Source organism: Loxodonta africana, chromosome 6, assembly GCF_030014295.1.
Source record: "Loxodonta africana isolate mLoxAfr1 chromosome 6, mLoxAfr1.hap2, whole genome shotgun sequence".
NCBI lineage: Eukaryota > Metazoa > Chordata > Mammalia > Proboscidea > Elephantidae > Loxodonta > Loxodonta africana.
Window position 1 is genome coordinate 28,150,716 of NC_087347.1, and position 26,816 is coordinate 28,177,531.

At 45.6% G+C, this 26,816-nt stretch overlaps 1 protein-coding gene across 1 annotated transcript; it reads right to left on the reverse strand.

Moving 5' to 3' along the window:
• Positions 1 to 1,513: 1,513 nt before the first annotated feature.
• RUFY4 (RUN and FYVE domain containing 4) lies at positions 1,514 to 26,816 on the reverse strand. Its single transcript, XM_023541628.2, has 10 exons — positions 26,459 to 26,816; positions 25,114 to 25,239; positions 24,466 to 24,572; positions 24,004 to 24,147; positions 23,346 to 23,415; positions 21,556 to 22,203; positions 20,763 to 20,869; positions 13,662 to 13,808; positions 2,943 to 3,053; positions 1,514 to 2,360 (listed from the first exon to the last, which is right to left on the reverse strand). The coding sequence occupies exons 1-10, from the start codon at positions 26,585 to 26,587 to the stop codon at positions 2,258 to 2,260; spliced, it is 1,692 nt and encodes a 563-aa protein (XP_023397396.1). The 5' UTR covers positions 26,588 to 26,816; the 3' UTR covers positions 1,514 to 2,257.

Sequence of the window (26,816 nt, forward strand, 5' to 3'; positions counted from 1 at the left end):
CTTTGTCATTTCTTCCTTTTGCTTTGGCTGCTCGATGTTTGAGAGCAAGTTTCAGAGTCTCCTTTGACATCCATCTTGGTCTTTTCTTTCTTTCCTGTCTTTTCAATGACCTCTTGCTTTCTTCATGTATGATGTCCTTGATGTCATTCAACTTGTCTGGTCTTCTGTTATTAGTGTTGAACGCATCAAACCTATTCTTGAGATGGTCTCTAAATTCAGGTGGGTTATACTTAAGGTCATATTTTGGCTCTCGTGAACATGCTCTGATTTTCTTCAGTTTCAACTTGAACTTGCACATGAGCTGTTGATGGTCTGTTCCACAGTCGGCCCCTGGCCTTGTTCTGACTAATGATATTGAGCTTTTCCATCATCTCTTTCCACAGATGTAGTTGATTTGATTCCTGTGTATTCCATCTGATGAGGTCCATGTGTATAAAAAAAATGTGTATAGCTGCCGCTTATGTTGGTGAAAAAGGTATTTGCAATGAAGAAATTGTTGGTCTTGCAAAATTCTATCCTTTGATTTCTGTCATCGTTTCTATCACCAAGGCCATATTTTCCAACTACTGATCCTTCTTCTTTGTTTCCAACTTCTGCATTTCAATCACCAGGAATTATCAATGCATCCTGATTGCATGTTCCATCAATTTCAGACTGCAGAAGCTGATAAAAATCTTCATTTTCTTCACGTTTGTCCTAAGTGGTTGGTGTGTAAATTTGAATAACAGTTGTATTAACTGGTCTTTCTTGTAGGTGTATGGATATTATCCTACCGCTGACAGTGTTGTACTTCAGGATAGATCTTGAAATGTTCTTTTTGGTGATGAGTGCAACACCATTCCTCTTCAAGTTGTCATTCCCAGCACAGCAGACTATAAGATTGTCTGATTCAAAATGGCTGATACCAGTCCATTTCAGCTCACTAATACCTAGGATATGGATGTTTATGCGTTCCATTTCATTTTTGATGATTTCCACTTTTCCTACTTTCATACTTTGTACATTCCAGGTTCCGATTATTAATGGATGTTTGCAGCTGTTTCTTCTCATTTTGAGTTGTGCCACATCAGCAAATGAAGGTCCTGAAAGCTTGACTCCATCCACATCGTTAAGGTCGACTCTAAGGAAGCAGCTCTTCCCCAGTCGTCTTTTGAGTGTCTTCCAACCTGGAAGGTTCATCTTCTGGTGCTATATCAGACAATGTTCCACTGCTATTCGTAAGGTTTTCATTGGCTAATTCTTTTCAGAAGTAGACTGCCAGGTCCTTTTTCCTAGTCTGTCTTAGTCTGGAAACTCAGCTGAAACCTGTCCGTCAAAGGTGACCCTACTGGTATCTGAGTATTGGTAGCATAGCTTCCAGCATCACAGCATCACAGCAACACACAAGCCCCCACAGTACGACAAACATGGGGTCATAGCTGATGGATATATTTACTATTTTGAATTTGGTGATGATTTTATAACCAGTCACCATCGAATTGTTTCCAACTCATGGCAACCTCATGTGTGTCAGAATAGAACTGTGCTCCATAGAGTTTGCAGTGGCTGATTTTTCAGAAGCCAACCACAAGGCCTTTCTCCTGAGGTGCCTCTGGGTGGACTTGAACCTCTAATCTTTCAGTTAGCAACCAAGCATATTAACCATTCTTACCACCCAGAGACTCCTGATGGTTTTATGGGTATATATTAAAATAAAAACTCAACAAATTGCACAATTTGTGTGAAATTTATTATATGTCAGTAGTACCTCAACAAAGCTGTTAAAAAACAAAAGAAAAGTAGGTACCAAAATTGAGATTTCTGGCAAGAAACTACTGAAGAACCCAGGACCATGCAGGCTTTGCTTCTTGTGAATCCTAAAGGGTGGGCACCACAGTTGAGTGAGAGAGGGAGTGTGAAGGAGAAGAGCTAAGGCCACTGGGGTCTTACAGTCATGGATTTGCTGAGCTGGAAGAGACTTTAGAGAGGATGAAGCCCGACTCCCTCATGTTAGAGAAAAAGCCCTCAGAGCTGAGGTATTTGCCAAAGTTGCAGAGCTCATCTGTGATAGTTGCAGGGCTGGACCCTATCTCCTAACTCCCTGACCTGTGCTCCTTCCATCCCCCACACCACAGTCTGTCCAGATAAACACTGTCTGCCTTAGATCACCAACTTCTAGAAGGCAGGACTAGACAGATAAGAGGTCTAGGAAAGGCCGAGGGAAGAGAACAGATCGGGTGGGGGCAACAGGGGAAGGCCATTCCTGGGTAGGTCTTGGTCAAATGACCTGGGAGTCTTCTCTCTGGGCACAGGGTTGGCAGCAACGCTCTCTCTTTTTGTAATCTGTGGAGCAGGCGTGGCAAACCAGACCTCCGCAGAGCCTGGGGCAGAGACAAAGAGGACAGGGGAAGCCTCTGTAGCCTGGCCCAGGGTAGCACGTGGGCATGTGGGGTGCAGTCAGGGAGTATGAGCATCTCCAAGATATCTGCCTGTTTCTCTTTTCCTAGTGGAGAAAAGCCCTTGGTCTGTTTCAGAAGGGCTTCCCTTTCCTGAAGGATCTCCTGATTCCCCAACCCCTCCAGAGTCCTCTAACTCCAATGGTAGGTTCTCCTGACGGCTCACTTTTGTTTCTTTTGCTGCTTGTCCTGTCACCTTGTTTGCAGAGGAGGTGAGGGGGCTGCTTCCCCTGCATAAGAAGTCTCTTCCCAGAGGGGAAGCCCATTAGTGAGTCTACTCCTTGAAGGGTTGCACAATCCCATATTCCAAAACCCCATTGCATTGTTCTTGCTCATATCTCTGCTTAGTGTTGGAAGCCACAAGGAGTAAAATGATGGATCAGTTTTAAGAGGCCTTTTATAAACACCCAGTTCCTGCGTCTCCCACTTCCCTAGAGTGGGAAGGGGGCTGTGGCTGGTGGAAACTGGGCTGTCTCAGAGGATGGATTCTGTGCCTGTCCCACATACCTGCATGGATACCGCCGAGACAGCCGGCCAAAGATCTTGCCGCAGCTGACACAGCATCCAGAGGCCACAGAAGAGAGATGCTGGACCTTCTGCCACAGGTTGTCCTTCTCTCTGATGGAGGAATGGAGGTGGGCACACACACACACACAAAGGTAGACATATGGAAATAGACATAGATGGAGAGATGGGGGGACAGAAAGAGCAACATGGAGAGAAAAAAAGGGGAAGAGAGAGATGAAGAGGGTGACAGAGAAAGTCACACAGTGATACACAAAAAGAGATGAGGGACAGAGATGGAGACAAGGAAAGAGACAGGAAGACAGACAGAGAAATGGAGAGTGAGACAGAGAGTCACTCAGAGAGAGAGAAATATAGAAATAAGAGAGTTGGAGAAGGAGACAGAGAAAGACCCAGAAAAGCAGATGGAGAGATACATGTAAAGGGAAAGAGGAAGACACAGAGAGGACAGACACAGACAGAGAGGAACAGAGACACAGATAGGAGGGAGAGACAAATATAGAGAAAGATGAAGAGACAGAGAAAGAAGCATAGGAACAGAGAGAAATGAACACACACACAGATAAATTAGTCTCTCTAGGATTTCAGGAAGACAGTGACATCAAGCTCCCTCTCAACCAACGTAACCATGACCCATTATGTAAGAACCTGTCCACATCCCACCTTCTTCAGGGAGTGCTTCCTGATCATAGAAGCCCCCAAGAGTACTTGCTCTAGATCCCTATAGTACATAATGCCTATTATCTTTGATTTGGCACTTAGTAAAGACTTTCTTGTATTTACGAATATTTATGCCCTTGCAAAACTGTCTTCACTTTTTTAAAATATATTTTCATTTATTCTTTTTTCTACACATTTGTCTGTAGATTTTTTACATACTTGTGATCATACTCAATGTATAATTTTAATTTTATGCTTCGCTCAAATAAAATAACATCGTCCAAAGTAATTATAGATTTTCCAAATGAATAGACTATAATTTGCTTAACTCTTTCCCTATTGTTGGTAACTTAAATGATTTCAAAAATGTTTTTACAAACTGTTTTTTCTCTTATTAATCATATGATATTGCTTTTAAACAATGCTAGAAAGAAAAGGAAATGGCCGAGTTGGAGGGTGAAAGAGAGTTAGCTCTGTTGGAACAGGAGATGATGGAGAGGCTCAAAGCAGAGGAGCTCATGTTTCAGCAGGTGAGACAAGTAAGATGAGTTCACAGGTGTCTGTGGAATTAGGGCTTTCAGCCTTGTGTGATACACTGGAACTTTGAAAGACTACCTGTCCCTGGTTACTTGCTTAGCTGTGGCTCTCTAATGCCTTTACCTTTATGTACATGTGTGCTTTCTTTCTTTAAATAATTTTTATTGTGCTTTAAGTGAAAGTTTACAAATCAAGTCAGTTTGTCACATATAAGCTTATATACACCTTACTACACACTCCCATTCACTCTCCCCCTAATGAGTCAGCCCGCTCCCTTTCTCCAGTCTCTCCTTTCGTGACCATTTTGTCAGTTTCTAACCCTCTCTACCCTCCCATCTCCCCTCCAGACAGGAGATGCCAGTACAGTCTCAAGTGTCCACCTGATACAAGTAGCTCACTCTTCATCAGCATCTCTCTCCAGCCCATTGTTCAGTCCCTTCCATGACTGATGAGCAGTCTTCGGGAATGGTTCCTGTCCTGGACCAACAGAAGGTTTGGGGACCATGACCGCTGGGATTCTTCTAGTCTCAGTCAGACCATTAAATCTGGTCTTTTTATGAGAATTTGGGGTCTGCATCCCACTGTTCTCCTGCTCCCTCAGGAGTTCTCTGTTGTGTTCCCTGTCAGGGGAGTCATCGGGTGTGGCCGGCCACCATCTAGTTCTTCTGGTCTCAGGATGATGTAAGTCTCTAGTTCATGTGGCCCTTTCTGTCTCGGGCTCATAGTTATCATGTGACCTTGGTGTTCTTCATTCTCCTTTGATCCAGATGGGTTGAGACCAATTGATGCATCTTAGATGGCTGCTTGTTAGCATTTAAGACCCCAGACACCACACTTCAAAGTGGGATGCAGAAGTTTTTCATAATAGAGTTTATTATGTCAATTGACTTAGAAGTCCCCTTAAGCCATAGTCCCCAAACCCCGCCCTTGCCCCGCTGACCTTAGAAGCATTCAGTTTATCCCGGAAACTTATTTGCTTTTTGTCCAGTCCAGTTGAGCTGACCTTCCCTGTAATGAGTATTGTCCTTCCCTTCACCTACAGTAGTTCTCATCTACTAACTTAATCAGTAAATAACCCTCTCCCACCCTCCCTCCCTCCCCCCTCGTAACCACAAAAGAATGTGTTCTTCTCAGTTTATACTATTTCTCAAGAACTTATAATTTTTTTTTATAATAGTTGTCTTATACAATATTTGTCCTTTTGCATCTGACTAATTTCACTCAGCATAATACCTTCGAGGTTCCTCCATGTTATGAAATGTTTCACAGATTCATCACTGTTCTTTATTGATGCATAGTATTCCATTGTGTGAATGTACCATAATGTATTTAACCATTCGTCTATTGATGGACACCTTGGTTGCTTCCAGCTTTTTGCTATTGTAAACAGTGCTGCAATAAACATGGGTGTGCATATATCTGTTCGTGTAAAGGCTCTTATTCCTCTAGGGTATATTCTGAGGAGTGGGATTTCTGGGTTGTATGGTAGTTCTATTTCTAACTTTTTAAGAAAACGCCAGATAGATTTCCAAAGTGGCCGTACCATTTTACATTCCCACCAGCAGTATCTTCACTTTTTTTAAGGGTGCTTAGGGATATAGAGTAAATTTATTTAAAAAATTTTATCAAAATAATACATGCACATGGTTTAAAAATCAATTAGTGCAGAAGGGTTTATATCAAAAGGCACTACACACTCTCTCCATCCTTCCCATTTCTCAGTGCAAGACTGCTCTTTACGTCCTTTAGATTTTTCTTCTTGATATTACTTCCATATCTAAGTAATATGCTTGTAATCCTTCTTGATTTATCAGTAGAGAACATTTTTTATAGATTTCTTTGATATCAAAGGATTTAACTTATTTTATATATAAAAAAAAATTTTTTTTTTTTTTGTTACCATGCTCACTACCTCCTCTTTCTTTCTTCCAGTGTAGGTATATGTCTATTTTTGGTTCCTCTGCAATTTCCCATAATGTGCTTACATATTTAGTTCTCATTCTATTCTCTGCGGCCAGGATCCTTTGGCTCTTACTGTGTAATATGATGATACCAGCATCCCTTCTCTTCAGTTTGCCTTCTTCTCCTACTTCCTAACTTGTCATCTATTTTGGCAGTGTCCAGTATGGTAACCACATGTAGCTATTTAAATTTAAATTAAGTAAAATTAAAACTTTATCTCCTCAGTAGCACCAGCCACATTTCAAGTACTCAGTATCTACATGTTACTAGTAGCTACCGTATTGAACAACACAATTACAAAACATTTCCATCTTCACAGAATGTTCCATTGGATTCCATCCTGTTGCTCTTGTTGTTAGGTGCTGCGGAGTGGGTTTCGACTCATAGCAACTGTATGTACAACAGAATGAAACACTGCCTGGTCCTGTGCCATTCTTATAATCATTGTTATGCTTGAGCCCATTGTTGCAGCCACCAAGTCAATCCATCTCATTGAGGGTCTCCCTCTTTTTTGCTGACCCTCTACTTTACCAAGCATGATGTCCTTCTCCAGGGACTGTTCGCTCCTGATAACATGTCCAAAGTATGTGAGACAAAGTCTTGCCATCCAAGCATCTAAGGAGCACTCTGGCTGTACTTCTTCCAAGACAGATTTGTTTGTTCTTTTGGCAGTCCATGGTATATTCAATATTCTTTGCCAATATCGTAATTCAAATACATCAATTCTTCTTCAGTCTTCCTTATTCATTGTCCAGCTTTCCCATGCATTTGAGGCGATTGAAACACCATGGCTTGAGTCAAGCGCATCTTAGTCCTTAAAGTGACATCTTTGCTTTTTAACACTTTAAAGAGGTCTTTTGCAGAAGATTTGTCTGATGCAATGTGTTGTTTGATTTCTTGACTGTTGCTTCCATGGGTGTTGATTGTGGATCCAAGTAAAATGAAATCCTTGACAACTTCAATCTTTTCTCCATTTATCATGATGTGGCTTATTGGTCCAGTTGTGAGGATTTTTGTTTTCTTTATGTTGAGGTGTAATCCATACTGAAGGCTGTAGTCTTTGATCTTCATCAATAAGTGCTTCAAGTCCTCTTCACTTTCAGCAGGCAAGGTTGTGTCATCTGCATAACGCAGATTTTTAATGAGTCTTCTTCCTATCCTGATGCTCCATTATTCTTCATATAGTTCATTTTCTGTACATTATATATTTTTTGAATTTTTGTTGTGTTTTAAGTGAAAGTTTACAAATCAAGTCAGTCTCTCATACAAAAGTTTATGTACACCTTGCTATATACTCCTAATTGCTCTACCCCTAATGAGACAGCCCGCTCCTTCCCTCCACTCTCTCTTTTCGTGTCCATTCCACCAGCTTCTGACCCCCTCTGTCCTCTCATCTCCCCTCCAGATAGGAGATGCCCACATACTCCCATGTGTCTACTTGATCCAAGAAGCTCATAATTCACCAGCATCTTTTTCTATCCCATTGTCCAGTCCAGTCCCTGTCTGAAGAGTTGGCTTTGGGAATTGTTCCTGTCTTGGGCTAACAGAAGGTCTGGGGACCATGACCACTGGGGTCCTTTTAGTCTTAGTCAGACCTTTAAGTCGGGTCTTTTTACGAGAATTTGGGATCTGCATCCCACTGCTCTCCTGCTCCCTCAGGGGTTCTCTGTTGTGTTCCTTGTCAGGGCAGTCATCAGTTGTAGCGAGGTACCACCTAGTTCTTCTGGTCTCAGGATAATGTAGTTTCTGGTTTATGTGGCCCTTTTTATCTCTTGGGCTCATTAACTTGTGTTCTTGGTGTTCTTCATTCTCCTTTGATCAGGTGGGTTGAGACCAATTGATGCATCTTAGATGGCCACTTCATAGCGTTTAAGACCCTAGACGCCACTCTCCAAAGTGGGATGCAGAATGTTTTCTTAATAGATTTTATTACACCAATTGACTTAGATGTCCCCTGAAACCATGGTCCCCAAACTCCCACCCCTGCTATGCTGGCCTTCAAAGCATTCAGTTTATTCAGGAAACTTCTTTGCTTTTGGTTTAGTCCAGTTGTGCTGACCTCTCCCGTATTGTGTGTTGTCTTTCTCTTCACCTAAAGTAGTTCTTATCTACTATCTAATTAGTGAAAACCCTTCTCCCTCTCTCCCTCCCTCCCCCCTCTCATAACCAGCAAAGAATATTTTAATCTCTGTTTAAACTATTTTTTGAGTTCTTATAATAGTGTTCTCATACAATATTTGTCCTTTTGCAACTAATTCCACTCAGCATAATGCCTTCCAGATTTCTCCATGTTATGAAATGTTTCATAGATTCATCACCGTTCTTTATTGATGTGTAGTATTCTGCCGTGTGAATGTACCATAATTTATTTATCCATTCATCCGTTGATGGGCAACTGGGTTGCTTCCACCTTTTTGCTATTGTAAACAGTGCTTCGATGAACATGGGTGTGCATACATTTGTTCGTGTAAAGGCTCTTATTTCTCTAGGATACATTCCAAGGAGTGGGATTGCTAGATTGTATGGTAGTTTTATTTCTAGCTTCTTAAGGAAGCGCCAAATTGATTTCCAAAGTGGTTGTACCATTTTACATTCCCGCCAGCAGTGTATAAGTGTTCCAGTCTCTCCACAACCTCTCCAACATTTATTATTTTGGGTTTTTTGGATTAATGCCAGCCTTGTTGGAGTGAGATGGAATCTCATTGTAGTTTTGATTTGCATTTCTCTCATGGCTAATGATCGTGAGCATTTCTTCATGTATCTGTTAGCTACCTGAATGTCTGCTTTAGTAAAGTGTCTGTTCATATCTTTTGCCCATGTTTTAATTGGGTTATTTGTCTTTTCATGGTTGAATTTTTGCAGTATCAGGTAGATTTTAGAGATCAGACCCTGATCAGAAATGTCATAGCTAAAAACTTTTTCCCAGTGTATAAGTAATCTTTTTACTCTTTTGGTGAAGTCTTTGGATGAGCATAGGTGTTTGATTTTTAGGAGCTCCCACTTACCTACTTTTTCTTATGCATTATTAGTAATGTTTTGTATACTTCTTATGCCATGTATTAGGGCTCCTAACATTGTCCCTATTTTTTCTTCCATGATCTTTATCATTTTAGATTTTATATTTAGGTCTTTGATCCATTTTGAGTTCGTTTTTGTGCATGGTGTGAGGTGTGGGTCTTGTTTCATTTTTTTGCAGATGGATATCCAGTTATGCCAGCACCATTTGTTAAAAAGACTGTCTTTTCCCCATTTAACTGATTTGGGACCTTTGTCAAATATTAACTGCTCATATGTAGATGTGTGTATGTCTGGATTCTCAATTCTGTTCCATTGGTCTATGTATCTGTTGTTGTACCAGTACCAGGCTGTTTTGACTACTGTGGTGGTAAAATAGGTTCTAAAATCAGGTAGAGTGAGGCCTCCCACTTTGTTCTTCTTTTTTCAGTAATGCTTTACTTATCCAGGGCCTCTTTCCCTTCCATATGAAGTTGGTGATTTGTTTCTCCATCTCATTAAAGAATGTCGTTGGAATTTGGATCGGCATTGCATTGAATCTATAGATCACTTTTGGTTTTACAATGTTAAGTCTTCCTATCCATGAGCAAGGTATGTTTTTCCACTTATGTAGGTCTCTTCTGGTTTCTTGCAGAAGTGTTTTGTAGTTTTCTCTGTATAAGTATCTTCTTGGGGGCTCCTGTAAATAGTATTGATTTGGTGATTTCCTCTTCGATATTCTTTTTGTTGGTGTAGAGGAATCCAACTGATTTTTTTGTGTGTATTTTTACCTTGTATCCTGATACTCTGCTGAACTCTTCCATTAATCTCAGCAGTTTACTTGAGGATTCCTTAGGGTTTTCTGTGTATAAGATCATGGTCATCTGCAAATAGAGATACTTTTACTTCTTCCTTGCCAATCTAGATGGCCTTTATTTCTTTATCTAGCCTAATTGCTCTGGCTAGGACCTCCAGCACAATGTTGAATAAGAGTGGTGATAAAGGGCATCCTGGTCTGGTTCCCAATCTCAAGGGGAACTTTATATTATTAAGGTTGGTAATATTTACATTCTGTTCATAATTACAGTTATCTTCTGTGCTTTGCCTTTAGGCTGATTCTAACATTAAAAAAAATTGATGAATAGTATTTACACGATTAAACAATATGTACACATATTGCTTCCTGAAAAGCTGAGATGTATTCTATAATCACATGTTCCTTCTTGTTTTTCTAGGAGTGTCTAATTGCATTTCTGTGTCCTTGCATTACTTGCCTTTAACATAGCCTAATGTTTTTCCCTCCAAACTCTGCATCATATCAAGCATTCTATTGATACTTCTTCCCAGAGACCCTCTTCCTGGGTCCTTGATAATTCTGCTACGATCTGGACTGGCTGTTCCCTGGGCCTGATGCCCACTTGTCATCTTGGGAATTCCCTTTTCTTTCTCCTAAGCCACTTCTTCTTTTTGGCTTACTTCCTTGTTTTTCTGGAGCACATCCTCAATTAACTTCCTAAGAAAGGCTGTGTGGGAGGTGAGTTTCCTGAGACCTGATTATGAGTTAGAATTGATTCGATGGCAATGGGTTTGGTTTTTTGTTTGGTCTGTTTGGAAAATATTTTTCCTCCATTGTCTTTCCTGTTTGATTCATAATTTGTCTGGACATGGAATTCTAGGGCAAAAGTCAGTTTTTCTCAGAACTTGAAAGTATTACACCATTGACTACTGACATTCATTGGATTCTCCTTCTTTTATCAGTGAGCTTTCCTTTCCAGTAGACAATTTCAGGATATTCTCCCACTCTTCGTTATACTGAAATTTCACAATGATGTATTTAGGTGTGGATTTTTTCTTTCTTTCTTTTTTATTGTGCTAGCCACTCAGTGAAATCTTTAAAACTGAAGATTTGAGCTGAAAAATTATCTAATAATTTTTTATTTGACAATTTCTTCCATTTTATTCTCTTCTTTTTTGGCTTGTGTCAGTTGGAGAGGATATTAGAACTCCCGGATTGATTCTTTGTGTCTATAATGATTTCCTTCATATCTTTCATCTCCCTCTGGTTTTTGTTCTACTTTCTGAGAATCTACCCATCTTTCTCTCCCAATCCTTCCAGAGAATTAAAGAAAATTCAGCGATTGTGTTTTTTATTTCAAAGAACTTTTCTCATCCTTTGATGGTTGCTTTTTATAGCATCATGTTTCAAGGGTGCTATCTCATTTTGAATCTCTCCATCTTTTTGGGAATATTAGTAATTTTGTTTTGTTGTTTAAGTTCTTTTTATTTCTTGGATTATCTTTATTTTCCCATGGTTCTTTGTTTGCTTATTTATCTTTGTTTCTCCCCTTTGTGTTCTAGACTTCCCTAAAATGTCTAAGGATCCTTGGTTGCTACTTCATGTTTAAGAAAGAGGCAATAAATGCAGAGTGGAAGCTCTGTACAGTGGACAGGATGGTTGAGTAGTGGTTTTCCTTTAGGGTGTCTGGGCAGGGAGATACCTGTTATACAAGGCTCCTGAACGTCAAAACACACTGGTCTCTTCTTTGGGGCTTCTAACCTTCTTTAGAGTAGGATCTTCTGCTATTTTGTCTGGAAGATAGATCTCTGGCTGCTGGGTGTTCTGCAGGTGGGGAGTCGGGGAGTCAGGCAGAGAGAAGGGGATGCTGACAGCCCTTTATAGCGATTTTATCAGTCAATTTTCCTGATTTCTGCCCATCTCACTCCCGCCCTCTGTGTAACTGGCATCTCTGAGTCCTGAAGTTCTGCATGGCTGATGGGCTCTGCCTCTCTTCATGCCTATTTCTAACTTGGCCTTAATCAATATCCACTACTCCATCTACCTTCCAGTGTCTGGAAATTTGCTGAAATCTCCCACCTGTGGTTGGCTCCTCCATCTTTCTTTCCATTATACGTTTTATTCTTTTACTATTATTTTAGTGAGATTTCAGGATGGAGATCATGCAACATGTGGTCAATCCACCATCTTGATCCAGGAGTCAAACTTTGTGGCTTTTTTTTTTTTTTTTTTGCTTAGGTCACATCTTCCACAAAACTTCTACCAGTGACATTGTGTTGTGCAGTTTGTGTTTCCTGCCTGAGGACCTCTGTGAGTACTTTCTTTAGCACCAGAAAAGATGTTTGTCTCTCCTGATGAACTGGTATATTTCCTTGGAATGGAGAGCGAGATTTGGTTAACTCTCTTGTGTTTCCCTTTTTCATCTTGCCACCAAGCTGCTCAGAGCTGAATTCTAACCCTAATCCTGATCCTAACAATTCTGAAGTCTTCTTCCACTATAGCTTCCATTTAATCTTCTATTTTTCTTTAACAATCCCATTATATATGCCTTTTATTTTTAGCTGCTTTAAGTTATTTTGTGAGGAAGATAGCTAACTTTTTGTATCTCCCTACCTCCTAACTGACAGTTTTCTGGAGGAGATCATTTCTTAAATTCTTTGTCCTTTTCAAGTTGATCTCTTCTTTTTCTCACCTTTAGCACCACTTAGATTTTATGTAAGAGGATTTAGTCCTTCAACAACCTTCCAATTCTAAAGGAACCTGAGTCCAGCGGTCTCCTACTTCCTGAACTATATGTATGTGAATTATTTCCTCACTGGGCTGGAGGGAGGGGAGCAGAAATCATGCTTTACATATCTCCCCATCCCTCAGTGAACTCAGGTTTGGGATTGATCCTGATGAGCCTGGTCCCTGGAACTTAGGACACCTGACCCAGAACAGGATGACAGCATGGAGGCAAATATAGGGCGTGCAGTTACCTCTCTTAGTTAACCCCTGTGTCTTCTTCCTCTTTCTTCTCCCAATTTCCATGGGTTCCTTTCCTTTCTAGTCTTAGTAGGTGTATGTATTTGTGTGGGTGGGGTGGAGAGGGCATGTGTGTTAGAGTCAGAACATTCTATGCAATTTATATGCTATGTGTCTTTGGTGACCAAATCAGCCTCTTGTACCCTTGGTTTTCTCATCTGTAAAATGAGGATAACAGCAGGGGGTGGTTAAAAGAAGGAAATCAGGTAGCATATATAAAAGAACCCTGCTTGGTAATTGTTGTTGTGTGTCATCCAGTCGATTCCGACTCATAGGGACCCCCATGTGACAAAGTAGAACTGTCCCATAGGGTTTTCTAGGCTGTAGACTTTTATGGATGATCCCTGGTGGCACAGTGGTTAAGAACTTGGCTGCTAACCAAAAGGTTAGCAGTTTAAATCTACCAGCTGCCTCTTGGAAATACTATGGGGCAGTTCTATTCTATATGGTCTCTGTGAGTAGCAATCAACTTGACGGCAAGGGGTTTGGTTTTTTTGTTTTTTGTTTTTTAACCTTTACAGAAGGAGATTGCCAGGTCTTTTCTCTCACGGAGCCTCTGGGTGGGTTTGAACCACCAACCTCTGGATCACCAGCCAAGCATTTAACTATTGAGCCAGTAGGGTTCCTTTGGTAATTGCCAGTTGAGTAGAATTTCCATGTCCCAGTCTCCACATTCCATACCATCCTCCCTTTCCCCTAATCCCACCCTCTGCTGTCCCTACCCTTACTGGATCAGTTCCAGCACCCGCTTCTTCATAGCCTTGACCAGGTCCCGCTGCCCTCCAAGCTCCTTCTGGTACATGGCATCTCTCCTCTCAGCCTCCTGTTGCTTCTGCTCTAGCTCTGCCTGCAGCTGGGCCCTCTCTTCTTGGCACCTGAGAACAGAAGGAAGACTAAGGACTGAGGGAAAAGAGGCCTGGGTCTGCCTTCTTGACTGAGCCAGGCTGGGCCAAAGCCCTGGGAGAAGCTTGTGGTACGCATCCGGCTGCTGTACACACACACACACACACACACGCATGCACATGCAACCCAAACTGAGCACTGTGTATGGCCTGACACCTCTGGGTTTAACTCCTCACCAACTGTTCAGAGAAATGAAATCGGGGCTTAGTCTTGCCTGTTCCTTTAAAGGGAATAAACCAACACTTCCATTTTAAAATCTAATTTTCTTGAAGGGATGTTTACAACCACAGCAGCTCTCTGAGGAAAGGTAGACTTCTGGAAACCCAGGCAGGGGGATGATGCCCAATGGAAAATAATTGTGGTACGGTGGGGAGGCAGGATTTGGGGAGAGCTTTTGCTTTTAAATATTTTTTAAGATTATGCTACATTGTCTTTTCAATTAAAATAGTAATATTAAAAATATGGCTTTGCTATGTTGGCATCTCCTGCCTGGAGGGGAGATGAGAGGGTAGAAGGGGTTAGAAGCTGGCGAAATGGACATGAAAAGAGAGGGTGGAGGGAGGGAGTGGGCTGTCTCATCAGGCGGAGAGCAATTGGGAGTATGTAGCAAGGTGTATATAAGTTTTTGTGTGAGAGGCTGACTTGATTTGTGAACTTTCACTTAAAGCACAATAAAAATTAAATCAAAAAAAAAAAAAAAAAAGAAAGGCTTTGCCTTTTGTCTTTAGTGGCTTCCTAGAAGGTTCCAAGAAATCTACTAGGCTAAAAAAAATCCTGACCCAGGTCCCAGTGTCTTACTCCATTGCTCACAGACGAAGGTGTTGTGGTGGTGGGTATGCATTAGTGCGCACTCCACGACCTCAGGATGTGTTTGTGGGTACGTGTGTATGTGTATGTGTGTACACGCACCCTGTGCTTGAGTGTGTTTGAGGGGAAGAGGCTTAACAATAAATTGAATTATTAATTTTTTAAACACTGCCACGTAGCATGCTGGAGGCAAGAAAGTTGGGTGTGTCAAGAAATCAAACCAACAACAGAGAGCCACTGAAATTCCAGCAGGGTGAGTCACTGGTGCTCAGACATTGGATGCAAGGCCATGCTTTGACTTTTAATAGACATTCTAGTCTTCAGCGTCCCTATTTCTTAGCAGCTGACTTTAATTTTCCTAAGCCAGCTTACTTTCTTAATAATCCTGGGCCCCTGGTGTGACCGCTGCAGGCGTTAATGTGATTGCTATGGTGTGTGTGTGCCTTTGTGGTGGGAGGGAACACTTATTAAGCGCCCGTTGTTGTTGTTATTGTAAGGTATCTGGGTGGTGCAAAAGATTTGCACTTTGACCACTAACTGAAAAGTTGGTGGTTTGAGCCCACCCACCAGCACCATGGAAGACAAGGCCTGGCCATCTGCTGTTGTAAAGATTGCAGCCAAGAACCCCCAGTGGAACTGAGTTCTATTCTGTAACACGTGGGTTCATTATGAGTCAGAATTGACTCGACAGCAACAGGTTTGGTGTTCGTTCGTTTGTTTGTGTTTTTGGTTGTTGTTGTTGCTGTTGAGTCGACTCCAATTCATGGCAACCTTATATATAACAGAATGAAACATTGACTGGTCCTGAACCACGTTCAAGATCATTGGTACCTTGAGTCCATTGTTGTGGCTATATTAAACACCTAAAATCCATTGCCAACAGGTTGATTCTGACTCGTAGGAACCCTGTAGGACAGAGTAGAACTGCCTCATAGGGTTTTCAAGGAGTGGTTGGTGAATTTGAACTGCCAACCTTTTGGTTAGCAGCTGAGCTCTTAACCACTGTGCCACCAGGGCTCCTTATTAAGCACCTATTGGGTGCCAATTGCTGTTGTGAGTGCCAGGAACAGAGCAGTGCCTAAGGCAGACAAAGTCCCTGTCCCGGTGGAGTTTACAGTGTGGTCAGGACCAATAAAACAGTTAAACTAAGTTTTATGACAGAAATAAATGAGGGCTGAGACAGAGAAAGAGAGAGTGCTCAGGCAAGACTTCTAAGACAAGGTAATATTTAAGCAGACCTAAAGGATGGGAAGAAGATGTAGAGTTGGTGAAGGGCATATGCAAAGGCCTGTAAGTTGGAAAGAACTTGGTTTTAGAGAAACCAAAAGAAGGCTAGTGAAGCTGGGGTACACTGCACAGTGAAGAGAGAGGCAGGAGATGAACTAGGGAGTAGGCAGGGCCTGATCTGCCCCAGGAGGAGTGGGCTTTAATCTCAGTGCAAGGAGAAGCCATGGAAGTATTTTAGGCATGGGGTGACAGACTTGCCTAGTGCAGGAGGGGACACGGAAGGCATTAAAGTTTATTGAGCAGCTACTATGTGCCAGGTGCTGAGCTTTGTGCTTTATGGCCTTGTTTCATATAACTTTCACAGTAAGGCAGGAGACAAGATGAGGAATAGGCAGGGCCAGATCTGCCGCAGGAGAAGCGAGATAGGTAATATGATCCTCACTTTACATGGCAGAAAATGCAGCCTCAGAGAAGGCATGACACTTGCCCAAAGTCACACAGCATGATGACTGGGAGGAGCAGGAATTTGAATGCAGACCTGTCTAGCTCTAAACTCTTTCTGCCTCCTCACACCCTCGTCCACATGGGCCCTAATCACCAGTGATTTGGAGCAGCAGGTAGGAGAGAGGGATGGGCCCTTATGAGCCCTTGGCAATACCACAAAGAAGCTCAGTGCTGCCGTCCACAGGGCAGAGAGATTGTGATGTTGGCCTAACTCCCCAGCTGAGGACCTCTTCTGTTTACCCCGTCCTGCTGTCCTTTGCTTCAGTCTTACCCAAGGGGAGAGGAAGCCCACTCGCTTCGAAAGACAAAAGACGGCCTCACAGAGCACCAGCCGGAAGGAGGAACCTTACAGATCCAACCGTCTCCTTTTGCAATTCAGGAACCTGAGGCCCAGAGAGGAGTGGTCACTTTCCCACGGCCCCACAATCACAAAGTCAGGATTAGAACCCTGTCTCTCAGTTCCAAATCTATTTTCACAGTCCCCGGCTGGTCTCCTATGGGACCTGCTGCTGCCTGGGGGGTCTGCTGCACTCCTCTCAGTGTCTAACTTGGGGCTCTGCACATGTGAGCTTCCACCCCTGCCCACCCTCAGTCTGTTCAGCCAGAGTGATCCTTTTGAACACCTAAGTCAGACCATGAGACCCCTTTGCTCAAAACCTCCCAAAGCAGTTGTTGCCAAGTCAGCTCCCACTCAGGGTGAGCCCATGTGTGTCAGAGTAGAGCTGTGCTCCACATGGTTTTCATTGACTGATTTTTCAGAAGCAGATCACCAAGGCTTTCTTCTCAGGTGCCTCTGGGTAGACTCAAACCTCTGACCTTTTGCAGCCATGCATGTTAATCGTTTGCACCACCTAAGGAGTGTACAAACCCCCCTAGTGTCCTCTTACAGCATATAAAAGAATTCCAAATTTCTTGCTCTGGCCCTCAGAGAGGGCTTCCCAACCCCAAATCCAAACTAATATCCTGTCTGTCTCTGTTTGCTTTCCTGCCTTTTTCTCCAAGCGCCCGTGCTAGGTTGAAGAGTGTCCCGTTCCCTGCCCCCCTCCCCCAGAATTCGTGTCCTGGAACATGTGAATGTGACCTTATGTGGAAATTGGGTCTTTGCAAATGTATTCAATTAAGATGAGGTCACACTGGGCTAGAAAAAGTGGCCCCTAAATCCGATATGACTGGTGTCTTTATAAGAGGGAAATTTGGACACAGAGACACAGAGGCCATGGGAAGACAGAGGCACAGATTGGAGTGATACGTCTGCAAGCCAAAGAACGCCAAGGATTGCTGGTGACCACCAGAAGCTAGAAGAAGCAAGGAAGGATCCTCTCCTAGCGCCTTTGGAAGGAGCACGGCCCTGCTGATGCCTTGATTTTGGGCTTCTAGTCTCCAGAACTGTGAAAGAATAAATTTCTGTTGTTTGAAGCCACCCTGTTTATAGTACTTTGTTAAGGCAGCCCTAGGGCATGAACATACTACCTGACGTTTTATTTCTGTTTATTTATTTCTTGTCTCCCTGGTCTTCATGAACAGACATTGCCTGTTTGGTTCACTATTGCACCCTTCCTGCCCTCGCTTACCTGGCACATCGTAGAGGCACACTAAATATTGATGAGGAATGAATGGGCCCCTTGGCACTTCTATCCTCTGGTCATGAGACGCCTGTCACCAGCTTGATGCACATGCTCTCTTTTCCCAGGAGTACAGTGTTTGCCCACAGCTCTGGCTCCCAGGAGTCAGGGGAGCACGCTCTCTCTCCAGCCTGAGGAACTTGTGTACCCACTCCCAAGTGCACCCCCAGCCCAGACAGCTCTCCTGATCTCCGCACTCCACTGTTGTCCAATGGTTTTATTTAGATGTCTAACAAGAGGCCTCAAACCCAACATATTCAAAACGAAACTCCTAGAAGTTCTCCACAAACCTTGCCCACAAAGCCCCACCACAGTCTTCTCCATCTCCCTTAATGGTGATTCTATCTTTCCAGTTGTTGAGACAAAAAAACTTGGAATCATTCATGACTTCTGTCTTTCTCTCAGACCCCACATCTAATACCTCAGGAAGCCCTACTCTCAAAATATATCCCGAATCCAGCTGCTTCTCCCTACCTCCATGGCTACCAGCCCTGTCTGAGGCACCATTGGCTCCCGCCTGCACAACAGCAGTGGCCTCCCCGCTGGCCTCCCCGCTCCACCCTTGCTTTTAAAACAAGTCAGTACAGAAAAGGCAAATACATAGAAACAGAAAGTAGATTAACAGTTGCCTAGAGCTGGGGTGGTTAGGGAGAAATGGGGAGTGACTGCTAATGGGTACAGGATTTCTTTTGTCAGGTGATGAAATTGATCCGAAAGTGATTGTGGCCACCCTGTTTGTGGTACTTCGTTAGGGCAGCCCTAGGATATGAATACATAACTGGATACACAACTCTGTGAATACACTAAAAACCGCTGAATTGTTACAAAAAAGGAAACAAACATTTTTGACACACACACAAGTCAGATCATGTCCCTCCTCTGCTTAGAACCCTCAATGGCTCCCATCTCACTTGAGTCAAAGCCAAAGTCTTCTGGGTGACCTACCAGGCTCTCCCTAACCTCGCCCCCTTTCCCTACACCCTCTCCCTCTTTCACTCCTCTGGGCCTACAACAGCCTCCCCGATGTACCTAGAACCTGCCAGGCCCATGCCCATCTCAGAGCCATTGCTCTTGCTGTTTCCTCTTCCATCATATAACCAAATGGCGACTCTTCTAATACATATCCAGCACTCTTCCATTATGTATTCAAATGGCTTGCTCCTCACTACCTTCAACTCTGCACTCAAATATTATCATTTCAGGGAAGCCTTCTCTGGTCATGCCACTTTAAAATATCACTTCCCATTCCCTTTCTCTGCTTGATTTTTTTCTTCTTAGAACTTCTTACAATCTAACATTCGATATATTTTACTTATGGTATTTATCACAAGCTCCAGGAAGGCAGGAATTTGCCTGCTTTGTCCACGAATGTATTTCCAGCACATGGAACAGACCTGGCACAGAGTGGGCACTCAGAGTGTGCGTGGAATGATTGATCAATGGAATGACAGACGGCAGGACAGTTCTCTGTGAGGCAGTGGCTACCCCAGCCTCAGGGAGCAGCCAAGGGCCTCCCAGCTACAGTCTCCAGCCTGTCTGATCTTCACAGAAGAGGATTAGACAGTAGGCAAGGGCCCATCTTCATTCAGGGCCTGAATCATTGGAATCTTTGCTAAACAATCCACCCAGCCCAGCAGCGTGTATGGTGGGAGGAGCCCCAGGAGAATTTTTGGGTTCATTTCTGGGCTCCTGGGCCTCTCACCTGTTAAGCAGACAGTCAATAGACTAACCTATGATTCAGTCTGAATCGCAGCTACCCAGCTCTGGGTCAGTCCTGTGGGAGGGAGATAGAGACAGAGGCAGGAGGGCAGGCTGAGCACAGAGACCTAGGGAGAAACACAGAGACTGAGGGAGAGGCACAGAGACTGAGTTAGATGAAGGAAGATCTTTGCATGGCAGAGAGATTTAAAAATAAATTATGAAAGAAACTAAGACACTGAAAGGCTGAGGGGGAGAGGTTGAGACAAAGATATAAATCCCTGAGATGAAGGTGAAGATGCTGATGTGGGAGACACTGAGGGAGAGAGAGAGAGAGACTGAAATATGGGAGCTCAAAATATTGGCTGAGGGGTGGTGTTGAAGCACTGGTTCTGGATAGTCAACTGCTAGGGTTTGAATCTCAGCTCCTCCCCTAACTTGCTGACTTTGGGTGAATTGTGTAGCATCTTTGAGCCTCAGTTTCCTCATCTATAAATGAAGTTACTTATAGAACCTACCTCAGAAAGCTATTATGCAGAAGCACCTAGAACAGTGCCAGGGACACAGTAAGTGCTCAGTAAATGATAGTTATGATAATGACTATGATTATTAGGACGGTGGAAGAGAGGTTGTGCAACAGGGCGTGAGAAAATGAGAGGAAAAGAGGGAGACAAAAAGACAGCGGTGGCGGGAGGAGAGTGGTGGGGACCAGGAGGCAGAGTGGATTGAAAAGGGAGAGGAAGGGCCCAGAAGAGACAGCAGAAGAAGGTAAGGGTGAGGGTGGGCAGGGCAGGGGGGGTGGATCTCTCCTGGGGGCTACTGGGAGGAGCCAGTAAGGGAAGGCAGTGGCAAAGGGGAGGGGAGCATGGGAGCCCCTTAAGAGCAGGAACAATGCCCTGCATCCCTCAGCGTCCAAAGTGGCGCCCAGCCCAGGGTCTGGCACACAGGAGGTGCTCCAAAGATGCTCTTGGACTTGACCATGATTGAGACCAAGAGCTAGGGAGTGCCTCCAACCCATCTGGTCTCCTGGCTCTCTTGCCTATTCTTGCTGGCGGATACCAAGGTTACCTGCTGAGCTGCTTCTGCAAGGCCTTCGTCTCCCAGTCCTGTTCCCTCAGCAGCTGTTCCTGGTGCTGGGCCTGCTCCTTGGCCTTCCAGAGTTGATGTCTGAGGCTCTGGAGGGGAGGGAGGAGCAGAGGGGATAGGGAAGCTGAAGAAATAGGGCAAAGACTCCAGGCCAGGGACCAACTTAAAGAATATCCTCATGTGACCCCAGCCACATGAGACCAGCCCTTGGGTGGAGGGCAGGACCTGGCTCAGTTCTAGGCCCTGCCCCTGGGAGAGCCTGGGGCACCATTTCTTCCTTCAGTGGAAGGAGGTAACAAAGCTCAAGGACCTGAAAGTAATCTGGCCAGGGAGGAGGCTGAGGGAAGTCTCAATAACAGTCTGGGGTAACCTCCAGGAGAAGCATCTACAAGAGCAGCTAGGTGAGGTCTGCAACAGCGGAACGTAGGTATTGAGAAGAAACCTGCCGGTAAGGAGAGGTATAAGACTCTAGAGCACATGATTGCTCCAATGAGCTGTTGCAAAGGGCTCTCAAACCCAAATCCCTCCAGGGGCTAGGCAGGGAGTATCAATGCGTAAGGCAGGCCTGGCATGAAGCAATAGGGAGAGGTGGAGACTGTGGTGAACTGAAGAGTGTATGGCTTTCAAAAGGCATCCCTCAATCATAATAATCTTGAGTGGGTCAATAAAAACAGATCTGTGGGCTGAAATGGCCCCCAGCCAGACATTGGAGACCCCCATCTATAGGCCAGATTAGAGAGCGGGAATAGACAGGCCGGGAGCCAATGGCTCTCACCTTGACCAGATCCTGCAGGAATGCCTCTGCTTGCTCTTCTCTCCCAGCCACGCTGGTCATTCCTGTTTGCTCTTGTGGTTTCTCTGTGGTGGAGCCTTCCCCATTTCCCAGACCCTGAAGGACCCAGGGTTCCCCCAGGATGCTTGACACCTCTGACTCCTTCCTTTTCCCCAGCATTGCTTCCTCTATTGCCCATCTAGGGCTGGAGTTCAGCAGTCGCTGGACGTGACCCCATTCTGCTTCCCCTTCATGAGTTTCCGCTATTGATTTCTGACCTTCTGCTCCTGGAAGTCCCCCTCTGCCCTCAGCCTCCGTCCCTATGATCTCTTTCAGAGCCCACTTGGCCCTCTCTCCCTGTCTCTGGATGCTGGGTGTTGAGTTCTGCAGGCAGATCCCAGGCTTTGGGGCTCCCTCACTTTGGTCTTGCTGAAGTTCCCCCTCCTCTGGTCCCCATATACTCCGGGGGTCTCCAAGGATCCTAGGATCTTCTCTCTTCTTTTCCAAAAAGGGAGGAAGATGCCTGTGTGGCTGGGATCCAGGGAGACCTGCCAAGCCATCTTCCCTGGGTGCATCTCCCAGACAGCTGGCTTGGCTGAGGCGTGGCTCCTCCCGATGGATGTCTTGGGGGCCTCCACAAGCAGCTGAGATCTGCAGAGAAGGCGCCAAACCCATCACCCTGTGGAGCACCAATTCAGTGACCTGGGGCATAGAAGAGGCCACAGCTCCAATCCAATGGGCTTGCTAAATACATGGATGCCCAGGCCCTCCCCTGGAAAGTCTGATTCAGCAGAACTGGGGCAAGGCCTAGGAATCTGAATCTTCACAAACACATCGGATGATCCAAGATCCACACTTTGATCTGGGGAGGGCACAGAGGCGCTTCTCAAGGCCCTTTCGTCCACTCCTCTAGCCCTCAGCCTTCCGCTGTCACCTGTCACCTCCGGCTTCTGCACTCATCTCCTTTCCCTGAAGATCTTCCCACCCATCTTTGTTGATCTCACTTCCTGAACTTGACTTCTTTGTGCCTTAGTATTCTATCTGCAAAGTGGGAATAATAATACCTTTCATGGTGAAAATTTAAATAGATGGAGACTCAGCTGAGTCATCGCTTTCAAGAAGTCTTCTCTGTCCTCCCATGTTCCCTGCACGTGCATTTATCACTACGCTTAGTGCATTATATTACAATGGGCGTGTTTAGGTATCTGTCTCCTTGAACAGAACTTGAACTCCATGAGGTTGGAGATAGAGGACTAATAGTGTCCGTACCTGGTGCCTGGAAGCTGATGGGGGTACCATACGTGCTTGTGGAATGTTAACAACGATGCTCTGTGCTGCACATGGGTTGTCTCAATCCATCCTCACAATTGCCGTATAAGGCGGGACAAGTAACTTGCCCAAGGACTGTGGTTAGTAAGGGGTGGAGCTGGGATTTGAAGTGGCAGTCTGCCTCTTAATCGTCCCCTGAACTGAAATGAATGTTTGCAAATTGTCTAGCGCAGGGGAAGCCACAGAGGTTGGTTCCCTCATTCATTTCCTGCAAGCGCTCTCCTTTGTGCCTCCTCCTCCCCTGGGCCCCCATGGTCCCTGCTAGTGTCCCCTTTCTCTCCTAATATTCCCACCACCTTAGCAGCATAATGCCTCTCTTCCCCTATGGCTTCCCAGCTCCCAGGTCCACACATTGGCCTCTCTTTTTGTCTGTCCAGGTGAGTCAGGGCTGAGTTACTTCTCAACCTAGGGGTCCCAATAGAGATGGACAAGAGGCAGCTCAGAGTGCAGTGGGGCAGAGGCACCTCCTTTGGGGAAACTTTGGTCCCTCTGGGTCTTCTTCCCTGCGTTTGCTTGGAGTTGGAGCAGCGTGACCTGAAATGAAAGGGTCAGGGGGAACCGTGTGATGTGTCTAGAGGTGGAATTGGTTCTCAGACGTAGGATAGCCCATTCATCTACCATGTATTCATTCTAGTACTCTTCCTGCCCTCCCACCCGTACTAATCCCACTCTCTATCCATCCATACATGCCACCCTCCCCCATTCATCCATACATTCCACCCCAACATCCCCCCTCCATCCATCCATACATTTCACCCTCCTCCATTCATTGCTACATTCCACACCAACAACCCACCCTCCATTCATTCATCCATACATTTCACCCTCCTCCATTCATCCCTACATTCCACCCCAACATCCCAACCCATTCATCCTTCCAGCTGTCCACCCCAACTACTCAGCAAATCTTCAGTGAATGCATACTCTGTGGAGCATCACGGGATAGCATGAGAGTACACTGGGAAAACAGAAGGCTAGGGAAGTGGAGGACTAAGGGGCCAGTGAGGGAGAAGGGAAAGAGAAGAGGATAGGGCTGGAGGCTGAGCATTTGGGGCTTGCTTGGGAGGGTGATGGTGATGGGGTCAGGCATTGAAAAGAAGCCTCCCTCCACACTGCACTTACTCTGAGAACATGGGCCAGGCTGCATCCAGGTCTGGCCGCTGCAGATCCAAGTCGAAGGCCACCCCATTGAGAGCATAGAGAGAGTCCAGGATATCTTCCTGGAGTTCAGGGCATACCAGAGGGCTCCGGGGGCCATACCATTCCCTGTGGTAACAGTCATCAGCACTCTTGGCCTTTGACTCTAGAACAGTCACCACTCGCAACCCCAAAGAATTGGCCTCCGCTGTACACCATAATGGGACTGTACCCCAGGGAGGGTGGTGGCCCTTTGGGACCAGAACTATGATTCACCCCCTGCCCCCACCTTTTCTTCCTTGACTTTTCATTTTGGAATCTCCCTTTCACTGTCCTTGATAGTAAACCATCCACCTGGGGGCTAAGGAGGGATCTTTCAAGATGAAGGGAAAATGGGCTCATAGGTATTAGTGGGAGGATGTCAGCAAGAACTTCCAGCAGCCCCACCTGGTGAGCTCTGGGTTCAGAAGGCAGAGCTGCAGGGACTCGGCCAGCTGTCCACGGGCTAGGCAGAAGCGGATGAAGGCGCGCCCTTTCCCCAACGGGGTCTTCAACTGCAGAGTCCACAGGAGACAGAATAGGGAGGTGGCATTAGGCCTGGGTGGTGTAAATGGTTAATACACTCGGCTGCTAATGGAAAGGTTGGGGGTTTGAATCCATCCAGAGGCACCTTGGAAGAAAGGCCTGGTGATCTACTTCTGAAAAACCAGCCATTGAAAACCACATGGAGCACCATTCTACTCTGACACACGTGGGGTCACCATGAGTTAGAGTTGGCTTGATGGCAACTGGTTTTTATTAGGATGGAGGAAGCTCAGCCAGCTCAGACAGAGAGAAGATAGGAAGTAGTGGTTGACGAGGGAGGGCATATTGGGACTTGAAGGCTGCTGGGGGAAGGAGGTGGCTGGAGGGATGCTGGGGGCAGGGCTGATGAGAGATGAGGCTCAGGCGAGGGGGGCGATGGGGGTCAGTGGTAGGAGAGTTGGATGAGAAAGGCCCCTCAGACAGGCCCGTGTCCCCCCAGCCATCCTTGCCAAGGGCTTGCTGGCAGGGCGCCCTCGTGCTCCCTGAAGCCAGCCTTTCTGCCCTGGATACCTTGTCCTGTGAGTGGACGAAACGGGCCGGCTCCATGTCCCTCCGCTGCTGCCACAGGGCAGTGCTGAGGAAGTCCCAGTAATCCTTCCGAGGCCTCCGAAAGCTCTTCTGCTCCTTCTGGTCAAACTGGGGCCAAGCACAAGAGAGAAAAGCATAAAAATGCTTTCTCCTTGAACCCCCTGTTGGTCCAGCATATCCACCTGCCCACTCTCTCCCTCCATGGCAGGACACATGGCAGAGGAAAAGGGCTCATGTAGACAGACCCGGCTTCATACTGGCTGTGTGACCAGGAGCTAGCTGCTTGACCTCTCTGAGCCTCAGAGTTCTCATTCACTTAAAAATACTTACTGAGCACTTACTATGTGCCAGGCCCTGTTCTAAGCTCTGGGGAAATACAGCAATGAACAAACTGGCCTTATGGAGCTTGCATCTTGGTAGGGAAGATGGACTTTGACAGTCTGAAGCAGTAGAACATATAGTATGTTAGACAGTAACAATTGCTAAAAAAAAAACTGCTAAGGAGAAAAAATAAACCAGGGAAAGGTAAGAGAATGTGTGGTGTATGGGGGGCCTGTGTGTGCATATGGAGTGTGTGTTATGTGTGTGTGAGGGTGTGGGGTATGTGTGTGTGTGTACATTGACAATTTAGATTAGGGTGGCCAGAGAAAGCCTCATTGAGGAGGTGCTATTCGAGTCCAGACCTGAAGGTGCTAAGAAACTGTGGTATGCTGTGCACATTTCTGGAGGAAGAGCCTTCCAGGCAGAGGCAAGGGCAGGTGCAAAGGCCCTGAGGTGGGAGTGTACCTGTGCACTCTGGGAAGGCCAAGGAGGCCAGTGTGACTGGAGTGAGTACATGAATGACAGCCGGGCAGGAGATGAAGTCAGAGAAGTAGGAAAGATGTTTGTGGTTAGGGGTGGGGAGGGCAGGTAGTCAGGTACCCTAAAGGGTTAGAGTGAGATTAAATGAGGTGGAATGTGTAAAGGCCTTAGCCTGGCACGTAGTAAGTGCTCAATAAAAGCTAGTGCTAGTTATGACTGGGGCTCTGAGCAGCAGCAGAAGGGCCGGCGCCAGCACATGCAGGCCTCTGAAGCTTGTCTTCAGAGCGGAGTGGCTGCCCTCAGTCCCTGGCCCTGCCTCACCTGGCCTTGTCCGACCTTCCTTCCCAGGCTGAAATGACAGACCCCCCAGAATGAGGTCAGACATCACGGAGGTCTTGCTGAGTTCCAGGGAGAGGAGACAGTGGATGGTAACAAAGGGAGGCAGTGACTCTTCCCTCAGTGTCTCGGAAAGACTTCCCTGGTCACCTGGGCCTGGGGAAATGGGGAGGTTGGGGGAGGACCCCACCTGCAGCAGCAGCTCCAGGCAGCCGCAGAGTCTGTGCAGCTCAGCGCTGGCATCTGTCACCGATTCCTGCCCATTACCATAGGCTTGGACGATGGCAGAGATGGCAGCTACAGAGACGACAGCAGACATCACATGTCAGGTAGTGAGCGGGGGCTCCAAGGGACAGGCTCCCCAGACCCCTCACTTCTCCTCCAGCTCTGTTCCAGAGGATCTGGACACGCTCACCTTTCAGGTCCCTGATGACCTTGAGGACAGCCGCCTCTTCCGCCATAAAATAGGCACTCGGAAATGAAGTGATTTCTTGTGACTCAGGCTGTCCTGGCCCTGGAAGTTCAGCCTGGGAAGGACCCTCTGGGCT